Source organism: Felis catus, chromosome B4 (genome assembly GCF_018350175.1).
Source record: "Felis catus isolate Fca126 chromosome B4, F.catus_Fca126_mat1.0, whole genome shotgun sequence".
In the NCBI taxonomy this organism is placed as follows: Eukaryota; Metazoa; Chordata; class Mammalia; order Carnivora; family Felidae; genus Felis; species Felis catus.
The window spans coordinates 120,990,320-121,010,456 of record NC_058374.1 but is presented as its reverse complement, the minus strand read 5'-3'; the positions used below and the strand labels follow the sequence as shown (position 1 = coordinate 121,010,456).

The 20,137-nt window shown below is 39.6% G+C and overlaps 1 protein-coding gene across 5 annotated transcripts in view; it reads right to left on the bottom strand.

The window, feature by feature from the left end:
- The window catches only part of NR1H4 (nuclear receptor subfamily 1 group H member 4), a 73,482-nt gene that overhangs the window by 24,391 nt on the left and 28,954 nt on the right, over positions 1 to 20,137 (bottom strand). For 2 of the 5 annotated variants that reach the window (XM_011284174.4, XM_019835385.3), the window contains 2 exons: positions 16,740 to 17,105; positions 1,627 to 1,779 (listed from right to left, as the gene is read on the bottom strand). In XM_011284174.4, coding sequence (XP_011282476.1) covers positions 1,627 to 1,779; positions 16,740 to 17,105 — 519 coding nt within the window. The remainder of the gene's footprint in view (positions 1 to 1,626; positions 1,780 to 16,739; positions 17,106 to 20,137) is intronic. The other 3 variants (XM_019835387.3, XM_019835386.2, XM_019835388.3) reach the window with 2 other exon arrangements.

The window sequence follows — 20,137 nt, the reverse complement described above, 5'->3', positions numbered from 1 at the left end:
AAATGTACTTTATATAAAGAATTTGTAATACCAAAGCATTGTAGAAAGGCAAGATATTCAGTAAATAAAAAGGGAACGACACCCTCCCTATTCCTAGTCTAGTGGACCCTGAAAGCTAGTGTTTCACAACTAATACTATTCTCATCCATGTTTATATAACTGTACCATAAAAAGCATATTCAGTTTCACATTAAACACACATAAGTAAACACGTGCTGTGTAAAACAAATGTCAACATCCTTCAGAGAAAATTTTTAAATCTTGTTAATTTTCACAACTGTATAAATTATTGAGAACATAGAGATGAAAATAAGTCAAGGGGACTTTGAAATTTTCTTCTGAATAATTATGCAATATCATCATTAATTTACACTTAACAGAGCTATAAAAAATAATGCAAAACAATCTTCCATAGTCCCATTTAACCTCCATATTCTCCAATGTTAATGAGAAATTCCAGGAATTTCTTTGTCCAGGGCATTTATTTTACAAGATCAGATGAAAGCTCTGCATCTGTTACTGGACAAGTTTGTGTTCATAAATAATATGATAGACTTCTATAAGTGGAGTGTTGAAAAATGTCCTCAGTGCTTCCGTTGGAACAAGTTCATATTTAAGTGATGAGCAACATGAACCATCCAGTATCAAAGTAAGCGTTTCCATTGCAGGATTGGATTCCAGCAGTCATCCCTCTTGCAGTCTCTTGTTTCATATGCTAAGAGGAGATAGTGATCATCTACTATAAAACTTTCATCCACCAGAGCTGGATTATTTACACTGACCTATTTTTCCCCCTCATGCACACATTATTTCTCTGGGTCCATCCCAGTTGCTTGTACAGTTTGGGAACAATAGAATTGGAGTCACCTTCCAAAGGCTTTTATTCCATGTGGCATTCCCTCCCTGAATGTTATCATCCCCTTGGTGACATTTGTTTGTCATTTGTTTTTTGAGGAGGAATGGGCCATATCTCAAAATCTGAGTGGTCTGTAGAATTTGCAGAATGAAAAATTAATACATTATATACTAGCATGCATTCCAAATTGATGAAGATTATGGTTCCTCACAAAGCCAGCAGTTAATACAGTGTCTCTTTATCAGATCAAAGGGCCAAATTATATTAAAACTCACAGTAGTTAATTTCCTGTGTAAACCTATACAAATTGGTTCAAAGCTGCACTAAGAGAAGAAGGACTACTAATAAAATGACTTGGTTTAAAACTCTATTTAGACAATTCAGAGGCAGTTATACTTTATAAAGCATTCTTAATCTTTCCCACAACTGTGAATGCTTATGCTAATTAAACAATAAGAAAGATATTAAATCACATTTGGAGAAAACTTTTAGACTGCTATCATTCTTGGAAGCTACTGTAGATTAATGCCACCTCACTCCACATATGATTCCTTGCAACAATGAATAACAAAAAACTGTTTCTTTCAGGTGAACAAAATGCTCTTTAGCTGACACTTTGGACAATTTCACTGGTTCATTACCCTTTTCAAGAACTTTGATGGCTTAGTAAATCCCTTCTTTAATATGTGAAGTACCATTCTAATCATGTGAGTTACCTGCCATCTGCCTCCTTAGATTTTTAGTGGAATTTAATTGCTTGATGTGAATACCTGTATACATACATTCAGCCAACATTCCCATCTCTTTGCATTTCCTTAGGCGACACTCTTGGCACTTTCTTCGCATGTACATGTCCATCACACAGTTGCCCCCATTTTTACACTTGTACACGGCATTTTTGGTAATGCTTCTCCTGAAGAAACCTGTGAAAGAAACACAGAAAGGAATAAAAACTATCCTAACAACTTCCACTCAGAAAAACATATTAGGATTAAGGGATGCCAGAGCATTTTCTCAGGAACCCCCGGCAAACACCCAGGCAATCTTCAGGTGGACTGGTGACAGATAACTTCAACTGCACTGTGACTTCCAGAAGCCGGCTGTTTTCAATCTCTATCTCAAAGATAAAGACATGTTTGAACTGTAGCCTCTCTTAGAGAAAATCTTGCTTTTTTTTTTTAAGAATGGTTACTTTCATTACATCTTTACTGGAAGACCATTGTGTTCCAGTGAGCTCTAGATGCTGGTGACGCGAAGGTGAGTAAGTCATCCCTGCCCTCTTTGAGTTTACAGCCTAGTGGAGGGCAAAGCCATGCAAGCAATCAAACAAGTGAAATTAGGTGTTCCTGGTCTGTGCTGGGGCAGAAGAGGGAGGGAGAATGGTCCGTTCTGGGTGAAGAGATCAGATTTGGAAGCAAGTGTTGTGCTAATCCTTGCAAAACAAGTTGCTGTTTACCAGGCAGACTGGGAGAGGTCACATTCAAGGTTTCAGTTCAGTTCTTAACATGCCCAGCCTGGTGCAATAATACAAATGCCAACCTTGATTTAAAAGCAAACATCTCCCCTGAGACGGTGGAGCCACCATTGCCAGCCTGCAACAGTTAAGCTGCAGGTGGGGAGGGAACACAAACGCCTTTCTTTCAGTTTCTTTTTTCTCCCACTTTCTACTTTTACTCTTCATCCTCCGCCTGGCTAACCATAATTTCTGACACTTCCAGACTCAAGGTGGAGTGTGAATAAGGAGAGGATTTGGGGAGGCATGGGAAGAAGTGACAGGAAAGTGCTTACTTGGCTGGCTTGTGCCCCGCAAGTTTCTGAAATTGACTCCTTCTCTCTTGGAGTTGGGTTCTTTAGAGAATGCCCACCACTGGGATCCATTCCTTTGCAAGTCCTCAATGAGGACAAGTACATCTCTATTCTAGCCCGGGGCTTCTATCTCCTTCTTCCGCATGTAGGAATTTGGCAATTCACCATCATCCTCTGTACTCTGGGTCCCTCCATGTTGCCTTCTTGTCATGAGCTGATGATAATGACCCCATGCCAGCTTTTTTTGGTCCAGCAAACTGCTGGGAGGAGAAATCTCTCCCACTGACCCATAAAGCAGTCAGCCACCATACCTCCTGCCCTTTCAACTTCTCAGGTGAAAGTCAGATGCCAGTCTCCTGTGTCCCTCAGCCGTAAGGGATACATATCAATCTCCTCAAGGGATCCTGTTGAAGACCCTTTCATTGCGCCTGGGGCAGGAGGGCCTCCTTACTGTATAGATTACACCTGAGAAGGGTGGGACACGTTCTCCTAATTCTCACAAAAGTACCATACTTTCAGTGGTGGTCCCCAAGGCAGACATCTGTATCCCATCTGCCCACTCCTTTGCAATGGGGAATGGTATCTATAGCACACTAGTCACATGCTCCAAAATCTTTAAAGACTATAATCTAGAATTTCCAACTCCTGCACACTTCATACCTCAAACTAGGTGAGATTTTAACCATTTCTTGACTACTGACTGCAAGATGGGCTCACTTTGGATGTAGCAACTAGTGCCAAAACTGAGATAGCAAGAGTCTTTCCTATTTTAACAGCCTGTCAGAGTAATAGCTAACATTTATTAAGCACTCACTAGCTTTTGTTCTATTTCACCTGTATTTAGTTATTTAAACTCCATATCAATTTTATGATGAAGATAATATTATATGTCCCCATATTACAGAATGTGGGGAAAACGCACAGAGAAATTAAGCATTTTGGCCATGATCACATGGTTAATAAGTGGATTAGGAGGATTCAAACCCAGGCAGTCATGGACCAAAGGCCACACTCCCAACCACTATATCATAATTGTCTCTCTTAGGTTACAAGAGAATAGAATAACAATATTAAGTACCTACCACCTGAAAGCTACATTCTCTAACCTGGGAGACGTCCAGATAAATAAGACAACCCTTGTCCTCAGAGTTTCCAACTTAGAAGACAGAGAAGAAGTACATTTACAGCATAATATAAGATAGAATGATAGGATAGCTAATTAAGTAATAAATAATTGGAATGTAGATGAAAAAGTGATCATTTCAAGGCCACATTATATGCTTATGAACATACTGTCACATTCAGAGGAGGCAGCAATTCCATCACAGACATGGAGATTTGTACATTTGTTATGACAATTTTTTCTGCAGAAGGCAATAAAAATTTGTTCTAGTAAAATAAATATGACAATGTCTCAACACCTAGAAATCAAGTGTCTTGAGAGGAAAAGGCATTATAGGGTCTAGGAATGGCCCTGATTAATTCCAGGTAGGGGAAATCAGAGAATTCAGGAAGGAGTAGAATTTGAGCTGGATGTTGAAGAATAAGTAGAGTTTTGAAGCATGGACTGTGAGGGAGGAAGCACAGTCTGGGAAATGAGAAAAGGCAACAAGTTATGGAAATTCCAGGGAAGAGTGGATAGTCTATTTTGGTGGAAGGGTAGAATGTAGGGAGAATTAGTGAGAGGTGGGTGAGGGCATGTAGTGGGACAGAATATAAATGCCCTTCAATGCCACAATTGAGTCTTTACCGTGCAGAAAGAGAGAAACCATTAGAGGATTTTGGAAGAAGAGGGTGTGACCTAACCTCCATGTTGGGAAGAATCCTTGGTGCAAGGTGAAGAAAAGTGGACCAGCCCAGAGGTTATTAGTGCCTGAACTGGCTGGAGGGTGAGAAAAGAGAAGAGGAAAGGGAGGAACTCATGACTTGGTAACTAACTCAACATAAAAACAGAAGCAGAAGGAAAAGTTAGAGATAGCAAGGTTAAAAAAAGTCATAGACTTGCTTGTGAAATTGTCAGCTGGTGTAACTTTCAGGAGGAAAGATCTTACCATTTTCCTAAATGTCAAATCCAACCACACAAAGTCTAAAAAAAGATTTTGTGCTTCAGATCAACATTGATATTGGGAGTGCAAATACCAAAGCATGTATTTTAAAAGAGACTCTAGGCAAGGGAAGGAAGGAAGGAAGGAAGGAAGGAAGGAAGGAAGGAAGGAAGGAAGGAAGGAAGGAAGGAAGGAAGGAAGGAAAGAAGGAAAAATGTATTTCCTGGTACCAAATCATTGAGCTCAATGACCGTATTAGTCGACCTGAGTCAGTCTTCCACAAATATTCAGCCCTTCCCAGGAATGATTCAATTTAAAACCACCATAGATACTGATAGCTCAATAGTTAACAGAAATAAACCTCCTTATTCCAAGATGAATCAAAGGAACAGTGCTAGGACAATTCTTCAGGTTTTTTTTTAACTCTGGTATTAACTGAGAAAGAAATCATTATCATCTCAATAGCTGAATTAATTAGCTTTCACTCTTAGGTGGCAACACAATACTATCATTATATCACTTAAATATGGGTACATATACTGTATTTATACTTATGCAAATCATCCATACACATACCTCTGCCTCTATCTTGTGCATATTTAACAATGCCCAGAAAAGTCATTTGAAAATGAATGGAAAGGAAATTCACTGAGGAACAGAGGCTTCCTGGTAATGAAAGATGAGTAGACAGACCTGGCATTGTCATCTGAGGAATGTGTAGTGCTGGGGGATTCCTGGAGAATGTCTATAGGATAGTAAAATGGATCCCTCAAATATGCATAATATTGCGCATTCTGCTTCTCTGCTTCTTTATACAGATATAACTCACATACCATAGCCTATTCACAACTCCTATATACATATGTGTAAGTGTGCACACATATGTGCACACAGTGCACATGTACACATCAGACTCTAGTGACTGACAGTAACTACCCATTACTTTGAAATCAATAAAATATTGGATGTTTAAAACTTTGAGGGTTCCCACACTTTTTACACAGCAACAAATGCACAGAGCTGAATAACTAGTGATCTCTACATCCAATATGGCTTAAATAGAGTCAGGCTTTAGGTCTATCTCAGCACACTGTAGAATAACAAGGACTCCTCCACCCTCTTATATAGAACTTACTTTGTATCAGGCACTGTTCTAAACACTTTGCTTATGGTGATTCATTTACTATTCATAACAATCCTATGAAATAGATTCTATTATCTCTCTCTCATAACTAAGGAGACTGTGTTACAGAGAGATGAAGCACTTGCTCAAGGTTCTACAGATAATAAATGGTGGAACTTAGATCTGAACCCTGATAGGTTCAGTTCCAAACTCTGTGTTCTTAACCCCTCTACATTAGGCTGTCTTTCTAGTAAGGAGTTCATATTGCTAAAAATGGTCTTTAGACATTAATCTCCCCCAATCCCACACCAAGTGTTAAGTGCTCCATGGTTTCTTCTCTATATCCAAAACTGTTCAAAACACCCTATTCTCCCTCCTCCAACCCAGGTGTCTTTTCCACCACAGATTCATTATTAGGAAACTATGCAATGGCCACAAACTAGAGAGGAGGGAGCCGATATAAAAAGGTAAGCTTTGGTCTCCATCACACAATTTCTTAAAGATCTCAGCGCTTCTCCTTGAGCTGCTTGCTGAAATTTTTAGAACTTGATAATAGACTCCTGATCACCTAGTAGGAGCTGTTTCAGACTATTAATTTTGAAAAAGCAACCCTCACACTTCTGAAATGAAATTGATGAAAATTACTATTTTTTAAGCTTTCTTTTAATTCATTAGTTAACATACAGTGTTATATTAGTTTCAGGTGTATAATACAATGAGTCAACACTTCTATACATCACCCAGTGCTCAGCATGACAGGTGCACTCCTTAATCTCCATCACCTATTTCACCCATCCCCCACTCCCTCCCTTCTGATAACCTTCAGTTTGTTCTCAATAATTAAGAGTGTTTCTTGGTTTCTTTTTCCCTTTGATCATTTGTTTTTGTTTCTTAAATTCCACATATGAATGAAATCATATGGCATTTGTCTTTCTCTGACTGACTTATTTCACTTAGCATTATACTCTCTAGCTTCATCCACATTGTTGTAAATGACAAGGTTTCATTCTTTTTTATGGCCAAATAATATTCCATTATATATATATATATATATATATATATATATATACACACACACACACACACACACACACACACACACCACATCTTCTTTATCCATTCACCCATTGATGGACGATACATGGGCTGCTTCCCTATCTTGGCTTTTGTAAATAATGCTACTATAAACACAGGGGTGCATGTATCCCTTTGAATTAATGTTTTTTTTTTATTTTTTTTGAGTAAATACCTAGTAGTGTGATTACTGGAACATAGAGTAGTTCTATTTCTAACTTAAAAAAAATTTTTTTTAATGTTCACTTATTTTTGAGAGAGAGACAGAAAGTGAGCAGGGGAGGAGCAGAGAGAGAGGGAGACTCAGTATCCGAAGCAGGTTCCAGGCTCTGAGCTGTCAGTACAGAGCCTGACATGGGGCTTGAACCCACAAACTGTGAGATCATGACCTGAGCCAAAGACAGATGCTTAACTGAGCCACCCAGGTGCCCCTATTTTTAGCTTTCTGAGGAATCTCCACACTGTTTTCTATAGTGGCTTCACAAGGTTGCATTCCCACCAACAGTCCAAGAGGTTCCATTTTCTCCACATCCTTTCCAACACCAGTTGTTTCTTGTGATGAAAATTATTATTGACTAGTTAATGCTAATAGTAATTTTAAGTTTTTCCCCCTTTAATCTGTTGGGGAGCCACACACAGGCAAAAAAAATTCATCTGACTTTTCCAACACTTACTTTTACCAACTACAATCCCTACTGACTTTTTTTCTTAAATAAATTTTTTAAAGGACTGACTTTGAATTACTTGGGGAAGTTGCCTAACATCCTTTCAAAGTAGTCAAATCTACAAACAACTTAGTAGCCAAAGGACATGCGTCAAACGTCTATACTCCCTTCAGTCAAAAATACCACAAAGTAAGAAAAGTTGATGAAACAGCAGTCTCTAAGAGTTAGAGTACAACTCCCTCAGTGTATCAAAAATGTTGATGAATCTCTGAAAGCTAGGAAACAGAGTAAATTTATGAATAAACATTGCCCAAGACAGGTGAAGAATGTAGGATTAGGAGTAATGGAGGAAACTCCAAGTTCAGATACAAGATGCTCATGGCCTACAAGCATTCAGAAGGAGTCCTGTACTAAGCCAGGAGTTAGCTAACCACAACATGAAGGGAAAATTCCACCCCTTGCTTATTTCTGCATGTGCTGCAACCTAAGAATGGTTTTTACATGATTAGTGGTTGGAGAAAAGAAAAGTATTTTGTGGTATGTAAAATTTTTGACAAATGTTAGTGTTCATAAATAAAGTTTTATTGGAACACAGCCAAGCTCATTCATTTATATGCATGTCTGCTTTCACATTACAATGACAGTCAAATAATTGTGACAGAGACCTTAGTACCCATGAAGCCTAAAATATTGACTATCCGGCCCTTTACAAAAAGTTTGCCATCCATCTAAGCCATGGATGGTAGTAGTATTTGCATGCAGTCTCAAGCAATGATATAAATCAGAGTGGGAGGGCAATGGTCAGGAGGAATGGCCTAGAAGACAAGGACTGAAACATTCTATCCAACACACATCTTATCCTCCCTCCAGATTGCTAAAAGCAGGCTACACAAACACAAACAGCTTCCTCAGAGGGGTGAACAGGGAATCTCAGAGACTCCTTAATGACATGACTGTCCTTTCTAAAGTCATTTGAGAAGTGCCTTTGTGGGAGTTTGCCTGGGAGGCAACTCTTGAGTCTATTCCTCCTTTCACCTTAACCTATTAATAGAAGGTACAGGGTCAAAGTGTAAGACACTGCAAGGCAAGCTTCCACAAAGGCCCTTCTTAAATTATATATTTTAATGCTCTTGTATATCACAATTAGAAATGAAGACACTTAGATGCTTCATTCTTTATTTTTTAAAAGTGATATGACTAGTGATTGTCATTTCTATGTGTGCAAGAGGCTAACAACCCTACTTAGTTACTCAGAGGATGGTCTATTTTGGGGTGCCTGGGTGGCTCAGTCAGTTCGGCATCTGACTTCGGCTCAGGTCATGGATTTCACAGCTTGTGGGTTTGAGCCCACGTTGGGCTCTGTGCTGACAGCTCGGAGCCTGGAGCCTACTTTGGATTCTGTAGGATTCTGCTCCTCCCCCACTCACTCTCTGTCTCTCTCTCTCTCAAAAAGAAATAAACATTTTTCAAAAAGAGGGTGGTCTATTTTGTACACAAGTGAGTGTTGTTCAATGATTCATAGTTGTGAGTGCTTTGGGAAAGTATATTGGTGGAGAACACCAGGAGACCATTCTGTCAAATGACCAATGGGTTTAGATTCACCATCATCTAGATTTCATTTGGTTTTCTCTTTGTTGGTGTGTTTTTTCCTTAAACACAGAACCAACTTTTGAAACACTCATTTTCCTTGCATATGCTTTAGTGTTGAATGTCTTCAGAAAGTCACTGACAAAGGATACAAGGAAGGACAGCACAGAGGGCAAAGTATAGCTCAAGAGTCCTGGAGATTTGACTACCCATTCTACCCCAATCTTTTATAGCTGTGAGGCCTGGACAAGTCTCTGAGTGTTGGTATCTTTATTTGCAAAAAGGAAATGATAATACCATCTACTGGAGCCATTATAAAGATAAATGAAATAAACAGTCTATAACAGAATGCCATAACAGAAACAATGTCATTATATTCCCCAATTTGTTTGAGCCCATTAATGTATATTTTTTCAATAATTTTAGCAATGTTAATATGAAAGGATAATTTATTGAGTGATTCCCAAGTATGCTTTGTTCTTGCTCCTGTTGTTTTTTCGGGTCTGTTTTTTTGTTTTTTGGGTTTGTTTTCTGTTTTGTTTTTGCTGCTTTGATTCCTCCCTCTCTCTCTCTCCCTCTCTCTCTCTCTCTCTCTCTCTCTCTCTCTTTTTGCTTTTCTTTCCCATCCCAGGAGGAGAAAAGATAGGTAGCTATCTTTCTACATTTACTTAATAAAACAAAAGGTAAAGTCCCTCTCTAAAAAAAGAGATAACTGTCACATAGAGTTTTTTTCAACCCCTCATTGAAAGGGTTATACTTGATCATCTCAAAGATGATAGAGGTGAAGGTCAGTGCTTTTATTGGGAGAATGAAGGGAGGGGTAACAATGCTCTGCGTTAACTTGCTTTTACCGTCTTTAAGAGCCATATAGACTCCAAGGTAGGCAAACTCCAGGAGTTGAAGGCTTATGCCAACTAGAGGGTTTTTTTAGTCCTACTTTCATATTTACATATTGCTTATGTATTTAGTTTAAACATTTTTCCTTGTTTAAAATTTTTTTTTCAACGTTTTTTATTTATTTTTGGGACAGAGAGAGACAGAGCATGAACGGGGGAGGGGCAGAGAGAGAGAGGGAGACACAGAATCGGAAACAGGCTCCAGGCTCTGAGCCATCAGCCCAGAGCCTAAAGCGGGGCTCGAACTCACGGACCGCGAGATCGTGACCTGGCTGAAGTCGGACGCTTAACCGACTGCGCCACCCAGGCGCCCCCATTTTTCCTTGTTTAAATGTAATTTTTGTCTTAGGTTTGTCTTGCATCATTGCTATATATTTATTTGAAATTTCCACTTTTGCCCACTGGAAATCATCATATTACTATTTAAGGATGTTCTTTTTGATACTATTTTGTTGCTTTTATATTTTTTAATCTTTTTTTTTCTTTCTTACTGTTTTCTCTTTTTGTCTATTTTACATAAACTGTTTCCTTGCTTTGCTTTAAAATGGTGATGAAGAGGGGCGCCTGGGTGGCGCAGTCGGTTAAGAGTCTGACTTCAGCCAGGTCACGATCTCGCGGTCCGTGAGTTCGAGCCCCGCGTCGGGCTCTGGGCTGATGGCTCAGAGCCTGGAGCCTGTTTCTGATTCTGTGTCTCCCTCTCTCTCTGCCCCTCCCCCGTTCATGCTCTGTCTCTCTGTGTCCCAAAAATAAATAAACGTTGAAAAAAAAATTTTTTTTTTTAATTTTTTTAAATAAAAAATAAATAAAATAAAATGGTGACGAAGAGAACTGGAATTTTGTCTGTTTTGTTCACCATTGCATCTCCTATGTTTAGAATAGTGCCTGGCAGGGGCGCCTGGATGCTCAGTCAGTTAAGCGTCCGACTTCTGCTCAGATCATGATCTCACGGTTCGTGGATTCGAGCCCCACATCATGTTCTGTGTTGACACCTCAGAGCCTGGACCCTGCTTTGGGTTCTGTGTCTCCCTCTCTCTGCTCCTCCCCCACTCACTCTCTGTCTCTCTCTCTCTCTCTCCCAAAAATAAATAAACATTTAAAAAAATTAAAAAAGAATAGTGCCTGGCATATGGTTGCTGAATAAAGAATTGAATTAATGAATTCAAACTCTCAGGAGCTGGAGACTTAACTAATTAATTAATAGGAGGAGAGATAGTTTTGAAGATAGTGTATGATCAAAATTTGGGAGGCCAGATGAATAGAATAACAATAATAAAATAGTAGGAATTCACCAATAAAGCAGCAATAACTAAGGCTTACTGAGCACTCAAGTGTGCCAGGTACTGAGCTAGATATTTCAAAAAAAGTCTCATTTTTTTTTTCTTCACAACAACTCAATGATAATAGTAATAAGAGTTACAGAGGGTTCACCATAGGCAAGTACTATGTTAATTGCTTTACACACATTATCTTCTTCAATCTTCCCACCAGCCTCTAGGTGCCTACCTCAAAGGGATGTCCCAAAGATTAAATGAGTTAGTACATGCAAAGCCTCCAGATAAAGCCTGCACATAATAATCATTTAATATATCTTATCTATGAGCAGCATCACCATCATCCTCCTCTCAAGGTCTTCCTCCTCCTCCTCCTCTTTATTATTATCCTCATTTTATAAGTGAGAAGTCTGAAGCCCAGACATATTCAGTAACTTGGAACAGCTGGGAAGAGAATCAGCCATGGGGGAAGGGTCGGATGATATCCAGGTCATCTGCTGTCAGAATCCCACTCTTGTGATTTTTTAAAAAGTTTTATTTATTTATTTTGAGAGAGAGCGAGAGTGGGGGAGAGGCAGAGAGAGAATCCCAGGCAGGCTCCATGCTGTCAGCACAGAGCCTGACCCAGGACTCAAACTCATGAACCATGAGATCATGGCCTGAGCTGAAATCAAGAGTCAGATGCTTAACCGACTGAGCCGCCCAGGTGAGTTTTAGAACACTTATTACAAAAGGCTTCCAACGCAGTAAAATAGCATAAGCCCCACCCCCTTGCATCACATTCTAGTTTGACCTATAGAGTTCATTAGGGTTATTATCAGATCTCATAAAATCAGACCCCAAAGTCAAACAGGATTTCAGGAGGTTTGTGTGTGAATCAGGGCACCTCAGCCCTGACCCATAAACAAAGTGCCCACTGGAAACACTATGCATCTATTCTACATACCAGAATAGTTTCTGTAACTATCGAGTCTTTTCTACAACTTCAGAACTAAGTCAGAACGTGTTCGAAAGGACAACAGGGTACCCATTTACTCATAAAATGCCTTTTAAGAATTCTTTCAATCTCTCATTGATAGGTGCAAACTCCTGGCCTGGAGATGAATGTGACTGACAGTGACCTATTTAAAAATGCGGTCATTTGAAATTTCCAGTCAGATGCAGATCAGTTTTGTTAGTTGAGGCTTGAAGTTTGAATCAAAATTCATCCCCAGACATTAGCACATTTTCGTATGTTCCACTGATAACTGGGGGAAAAGAAAGCTCTTGATTTAATCTAGTGCTGAGCAAATGGCAGTCATTGTCAATGCATTATACTTGTGTTCTTGCAATTATACTTTTAAAAATGTATTGCGATGACTCTCATTGATGCCATAAATATCTACAATAAAACATACATTAAAATTAAAATATTTCTAACAGAAACAGATATAGAGACCAATGAAATCAGGATGTTAACCATGATCTTTGCTTTGTTTTTAAGTTTTTAAAAATTTTCTCGTGTGTGTGTGTGTGTGTGTGTGTGTGTGTGAGTATCACAAGTCTGACAGGTCTGCAGTGAAGTTTTAAAGGAAGAGAGCTCAGGGGCGCCTGGGTGGCGCAGTCGGTTAAGCGTCCGACTTCAGCCAGGTCACGATCTCGCGATCCGTGAGTTCGAGCCCCGCGTCAGGCTCTGGGCTGATGGCTCGGAGCCTGGAGCCTGTTTCCGATTCTGTGTGTCTCTCTCTCTCTGCCCCTCCCCTGTTCATGCTCTGTCTCTCTCTGTCCCCCAAAAAATAAATAAACGTTGAAAAAAAATTAAAAAAAAAAAAAAAAAAAAAAAGGAAGAGAGCTCCCAGGATCTTTAAAATATAAAAATCTGGGGTGTCTGGGTACCTCACTCGCTTAAATATCTGACTTTTGATTTCAGCTCAGGTCACGATCTCACAATTCCATGAGTTCGAGTACCACATCAGCCTCTGTGTGGGACTCGAGCACAGTGCCTGCTTGGGATTCTGTCCCCCTCTCTCTCTGTCCCTCCCCTGCTCTCCCTCTCTCTCTCTCAAAAATAAATAAACTTTAAAAATCTTATAAAATATAAAAATTTAACTGAATTCTACAAAGACCCTGTTAAATTGATATTATCATTCTTTGCAGATTGGAGGCTCAGAGAAGCAAAATAGTCCATAAACTAAGGATTGGCTAGCTGTATCCACTGTACCTACTTCTAATCTATCATACATTCTCTATGATAAAGGCAAGAAATTGGACACAATCTTTCCCAGACTCCCTTGCAGCTAACATTGTGCATATGATTTAAGCTCTTCCAGACAGATGCCCTTATAAGACTGTTGTTTCTGCTGGCAAGTAGAATTGTGGAATTGTGCAGCAATATTGGGTTCCAGCTGCTAGCTTAGAGGATGTTGAAAAGCAAGACACAGGGCCTTCATCATGCACATGTACAGATTTAGCTGGCACGCCATGTCTCTCAGAGCCAGTGATTATGGTGGAGGCAGCTTCCTGGTCCCAAGATGGCAGCTAAGGTGGTGTCTTTCTGGAACCAACAGTTCTGTGTTAGCTTCCTGTTTCCCCATCTTGTTGACTATAGCAATGGCCCGGGCAGGCCAGTTCTGCAGTGTGTGCACTAAGCATCCTCTTGGAGACTCAGCATAGAACCTGCTCCTCTGCCCTTCCAACTTCTTCTGCATTCATTCCTTACTGCTTGAAGTTTTGGTTTCTGTTTTATTTCACTGAACTCTGACCGATATATTAAGTAACTTGCATACTCAGCCAAGAATTACAGAGTCTAGATTCAATGCATGCCTGTGAACCCCCAAAGTTCACACACTCTCTTTGATGGAAAGTTAAAGAGTAAAATTCACTTTGTATCTTGTAAGCTCAGACATGCAAGGGGTGCCAGGTGAGGGGACTGGGTTGGCCAAGCTGTTAGGCCTTCCTGGCATAGGCTCCTGCTTCTTCCCCTTGTACTCTACCCTATGCTGTGAACCTCCTACCTATCCACTAAGCCAGGATCATTTTCATTTGTTTCCTCAGGAGAATATATACAGAGCACAAAGGAGCTCATTATTGGTTTTTAGTCACCACAATCTGAGCCTTCAGATCCCAGACACTAAATTTCCCCAAGTTGGGAAGGGTAAATAAAGAAAGAGGAAGTTAAAAAAAAAGAGTCAAGACATATATCAGATACGTGAAAAGCCCTAAGTTCTGTCCTTCCCCTCTTCACGCCCAGACTGCATCCTGGGATGCTTGTATTGAAAGATTATAGAAACTCCATGTCATTCAGGAGTTCTAGAACAGAAAAATTCTTGCACCCTTCCCAGGAGACAGCCCGGAGAGGCACTGGGTGTTGCCTGCAAGCAGGGTGGCAGGGGAGAAGATGAAATGGCTTCATGTTTTCTCTGAGCAGCCAGGTCTTCCAGCACGACACTGCAGGAGCATCGGGAACCCACCCCACCTGAGTTGCAGGACAGCAGGCAGGCCAGACAGGAAGGAGGAATGTACTCAAGACCCCGGGATGGAGCCTCAGAGACCTTTCCCACTGGTCACCGCAGACCAGCTAGAACAACACCCAGCAGATGCTGGACTGTGTTAACAACACTGGAGACCAGAGTCCCACCTGCAGTGCCCAATCCCTCCCTGACCCTGGATAATCACAGAATTTAGACAAAACCCCAGAGAAATGTGAGAGTTTTTTTGGTGGGGGTGAGGGTGAGCAGAATAATCCTAAATTAAATGAAATAAAGGCTCCACAAGGGCTTGAAACTGAATTCAACCCAGCTACACAAAATGAGTTTATGTTTCCTGTATACATGCCCTGACTCTTGTGCTCTCTCACTATATAGCTTCTAGTTAATAGGCTGATACTCACCCTCAAGAGTCATTGGTCCAGAACAAGGTCAGCAAACTACAGCTAGGCCTATGAGCCAAATTCGGCATGCTGCCTGTTTTTTTTTTTTTTTAATTTCCTTACCTATTTTTGTAAGTTAAATAAAGCCATGGCTATGCCCCTTCTTTATGTGGCCGTGTTTGCAGAGTTGAGTAATCGCAAGAGAGACTGCTAAAATATTTACTCTCTCTTTACAGAAAAAAAAAATTGCGTTCCCTAATGTAGCACACGGGCTCATCCTGGCCTCATCTCATCTCCTCCCTTGCACTCTGGTCCTTTTGCTCATACCACTGGGGCAAAGTCTCAAGTCAAAATCAATGAAAAAGCTCTGCTTTTTTTTTTTTTTTGCTCTTAAAAATTATATCTACATCCAGCTCCAGCTTTTCCTTCCTAAACTTGCCCAAGGACAAGTTCTCTTTTGACCACTTTTCTGTCCCCTTCTGTCCTATGACCCTGCACTTTCCTGGTAGCCCCCCCCCCCCATCTCTGGCTTTCTTCTATACCCTTTAGGGGATTCTCTTCCCCTGCCTGCTTTTAAAGTCGGTGTTTTCTAGGGTTGTCCTAGGCACACTGGTTTCACTCCAGTTACCCTGGATGCCCCAGATTCTTCTCAGGAGGACCAGGTTTCTCTAAGTGCTCATCTGCAAGGAGTTGAGCCAACCCAGGTTACTGTCTTCAGGAGTCTATTTCCTTGGCCTAGACAATACCAATACTTTGGCCACTGAATTAGTCAATACTAGCCTTGACCAAATAGCTCAAAGAGTAGAATGATCATTTAGTAGGCAAGGATTAAAAGACATGGTAGCCAAGTGGTTAATAGCAAATGCTCTGGAGTTAGATTCATAAGCTATACTTTTGAAGCTCCACCTCTAATTAGCTGTGAAGCCTTGAGTAAGTTGATTAACTTCTTGTGCTGCACTTTCTTCATCTATAAAATGGGAATGAGCATGAGAACTAATAAGTTTACTACTGAGGTATAACAAATACATTATATAATAAAGTATTATTCTCCTTGATCTTAATTTTAAGAAAAGGAAAAGAAAACAATCTAAGGCACCGGGTGGCTCAGTCAGTTAAGTGTCCAACTTCAGCTCAGGTCATGATCTCATGATTCGTGGGTTCGAGCCCCGCATGGGGCTCTGTGCTGACAGCTCAGAGACTGGAGCCTGCTTTGGATTCTGTGTCTCCCTCTCTCTCTGCCCCTCCCCCACTCACACTCTGTCTCTCTCTCTTTTTCTCTCAAAAATAAACATTAAAAAAATTAAAATAAAAAATAACAACCTCCCACCCCTATAAAACCCACAATCCATAAATTCTTTTTAACCATGTGTAAGGTTATAAATAGGAAATTGTTTGTATATAAGCTAAATGCTCTAAAAAGGCTTTTCCTAGAAATCTGTAACAGGTAGGAGCAGAGGAGGAGAAAATGGGAACTTATCTGGAAAAAGGGAAGAATCCAGTCTGAGATATCTCAACAACCAATACAGTAAAACTTGAACAAGGAGAAAATGACCAACCAAAGAAGCTTACCTTTGCACCCCTCACAGGTCAGCGCATTATAATGGTATCCAGATGCTCTGTCTCCACAAACAACACATAATTCATCCCCTTTTATTCTCCCCGTTGTTGTACCCATTCGAGCCTTTTTTGTTACAGGAATCTCTGCTACCTCAATCTCTCCCTGGTAAAGAGTCTCAGCTGGCATTCGCCTGAGTTCATATATTCCAGGAGAATACCACTCTTCAGGCTGCTGGGGGTAGAAACCCAGGTTGGAATAATAGGACGATGAGGAAATCTGTGGTTGAACTTGGGGAAATGGAACATTGTTGTATTGTGAGTATGGTTCCACTTCTAGATTCTGTCCCAAAGGACCTGCTGCTTGTTCTGTTAGTACACCTGAACAAGAGTAACAAAACTGGAATTAAGAAGAGACAAAAATTTAACTATATAAATATTAACAACTTTTTTTACAGCCCAAAAACACTGTAAAAAGGATTTAATGACAAATTACAAGCTCAGAACAATATCCACAACATAAAAGACAGACAGAAGACTCATATCATTAATATGTAAAGAGCACTTGAAACCAATAAGAAAAATTCAACAGCCTCATGGAAAGAAAGGATAGAGGATATGAATGGACTGCCTGTTTTTAGAAATACAAAGTGTTTTTATAAGCATACAAAAATGCATTCACCCTTACCAATAATTAAATTTAAATTTAAATTTAAATAATTCTCGGATAATTTCAGATGTGTGATGCTTTAAAGCATGATAGTAAATACTTTTCTCTTCCTCCCTTTGGACTTCCCTTGGTTAGTCCAATATACAAACTGCAATATAAAATATGATCATGTTCATCCTCAAATGAGTAAAGGTTAAAAATGCTCGACAGAACACACTCTTAGAAAAGCAAATATTCTTGGAGGGTAATTTTTTAATATCTTTCAGCATCTAAAACTCTAATACTCTTTTAACCCAGCAATTAGACTGCAAGGAATTTTTTATTTTATTATTTCATTTCATTCATTTCATTTCATTTCATTGAGGGAGACAGCATGCAAGTGAGGGAGAGGACCAGAGCGAGAGAGAGAATCTTAAGCAGGGGCTTAAGATGCGGGCCTTGATCCCACAACCCTGGGATTATGACCTAAGCTGAAATCAAGAGTCAGATGCTCAGCTGACTGAACCACCCAGGCACCCCAAGGAAATTTATTTTAGAGACAGGTTTGCATCTGTGTGAAATGTTTCTGTAAAGATGTCCATTTGCAGGAACATCTGTAAGAACTATAATCAGAAACAATTTAAATAGCCACCAATAGGAGTCTGGTTTAATGAATTACACGATATGATGCACTGAAATACTATGTAAATATGAAACAATGATTTAGATCTATATGTATTGATAAAGAAAGGTTTCTGTGATGTGCTACTATTTGAAAAAATTAAGCTACAGAATAATGCATAGATTTATGTGGGTATTGAAAAAATAATGTGTGTGGTGTATGTGTGTGTGTACAAGGCAGATTTCTGTATGATACAAAAGAAACTGGATGATGGGGACTGGAAAGTGAGATTGTTGACTTGTTCTTTGGGATAGGAGGTTGCATAGTATTTATACTGTTTGTACTTTTGCCAAGTATATTTGTATTTTAATCATTATTTTTTAAAAAAGGAGGGGCTTTAAAAAAAAAAGAAAACAAAACAAAACAATGCAGTGCCTGGAATTGAGTATGGTTCAAATACCAGTCCTGTTACTTATTTTCTGTGTGCATGTTGACAATTTATTTAATGTCTTTAAGGATCAAATTTCTCTTCATAAAATAGGGAATAATACCTATCTCATTAGTTTGATGTAAGAATTAAACAAGATAATGCAGGCCAAGCACTTTGCTAAATGTTGGGCACACAAGGAGTGCCTGATAAGTTATAGTTGCCATTAAATTATTATTAATAATAATCATTATTCCTACCACCATTATTACAAAATGAGACTTTTATCTATAAAACCTCTAGGTATTAGAAAACTATCAGGTTGTGAAAATGCTTCTATTTCCTAGAAGCATAAACTATGACTCTTTAGAAAATAAAAACATTTAAACTATACAAAGCACTAGAAAATTTAATAAACATAAATAAGATATGAGAGTGTACAAATGTGTCTGATTCTTCAAAGCATAGTCAGGCAATCCTAGACTGAAATTCCAACTCCATCTCCTATGAAGAGTGGGACTCTCAGGCACTGATGAACCCCAGTTTTGATAGCAGCAAGCCTGAGATGAAAATATCTATAGCAAGGGTTTTGCTGAGGAATGAATGACATAATACAGATTCACAGTTCTTCACCTGAAACTCTTGCTGTCATATGTGTTTTGGAATTCAGAATTGTTTGTGTTTTGGAACAGAATATAGTGCTATTTTTCCCAGCGTGGTCTGGGACAGAACTCAGAATTAAACACAACACTCTTTTCCACAGTGAAATGTACACATATTCATACTAAGGAATAAAAAAATGCCATAAATATCCTCACATCCGTTCAGGTCAGGTTTTGCCACCAAAGAAGTTTGTGTCAAACTTTGGATAAAACGTTTGGTTTTTAGAGCATTTGGAATTTAAAATTGTCGGTTAGGGACTGTGGATCTATGTATCTATACATGTGGAATATTTTGTGCGGTGCTCAAAAAATGGTTGTAGATGTGTTGTTATTACTGCTACAACCACTACTGTCAGAAAACTCTTAGAGCCTCCCTCCTAATGCCAGGCACTTGTATATTTTCATCTCTCTCTCACAAAAATCTTAGGAGGTGAGTAACATCATTATCCTTATTTACAAATGAGTAGCCTGGGGCACAAAGAAGTTAGGCAACTTTACTCCTACCTACCCGAATAGCTAAGATTTGAACTTTGGTAGTCTGACTTCAAAGCATCACTTGTCTCGGATAATTTCAGATGTGTGATGCTTTAAAGCATGATAGTAAACAGTTTTCTCTTCTTCCCTTTGGACTTCCCTTGGTTAGTCCCTTCAATGCCTCTGCTTGCAAGTAAGCTGCAACCAGGTGTGCAAGGCTCTGCATGATCCTACATTTTATTTTCCAGCCATTTCTCATGTTTTGACTTCTCTGTTCCTTGTATTGCTGCTTCCAGACTCAGGACCTCCCTTCTCCTCACCCCTACCCTTTCCCCCTGCCCCCCGCCCCCACACAACTCTTTCCTGAGCCTGGAAACTTCTGCAACACAGCCATCTGCTCACAGAGCTTCATCTCACTATTCTCCGCTTATCTCTAAATTTCTTTTTCAGTATAAGCTTCTCTTGGGAAGTCTTCCCTGACTTTCTGCTCCTGGGCATCCTGAATCTAGTTACATGGTACTTACCTATCCTCTCTGGGCGGCTTTGCTCATCTGTAAAGAAAAGACTTCATGTTGGATG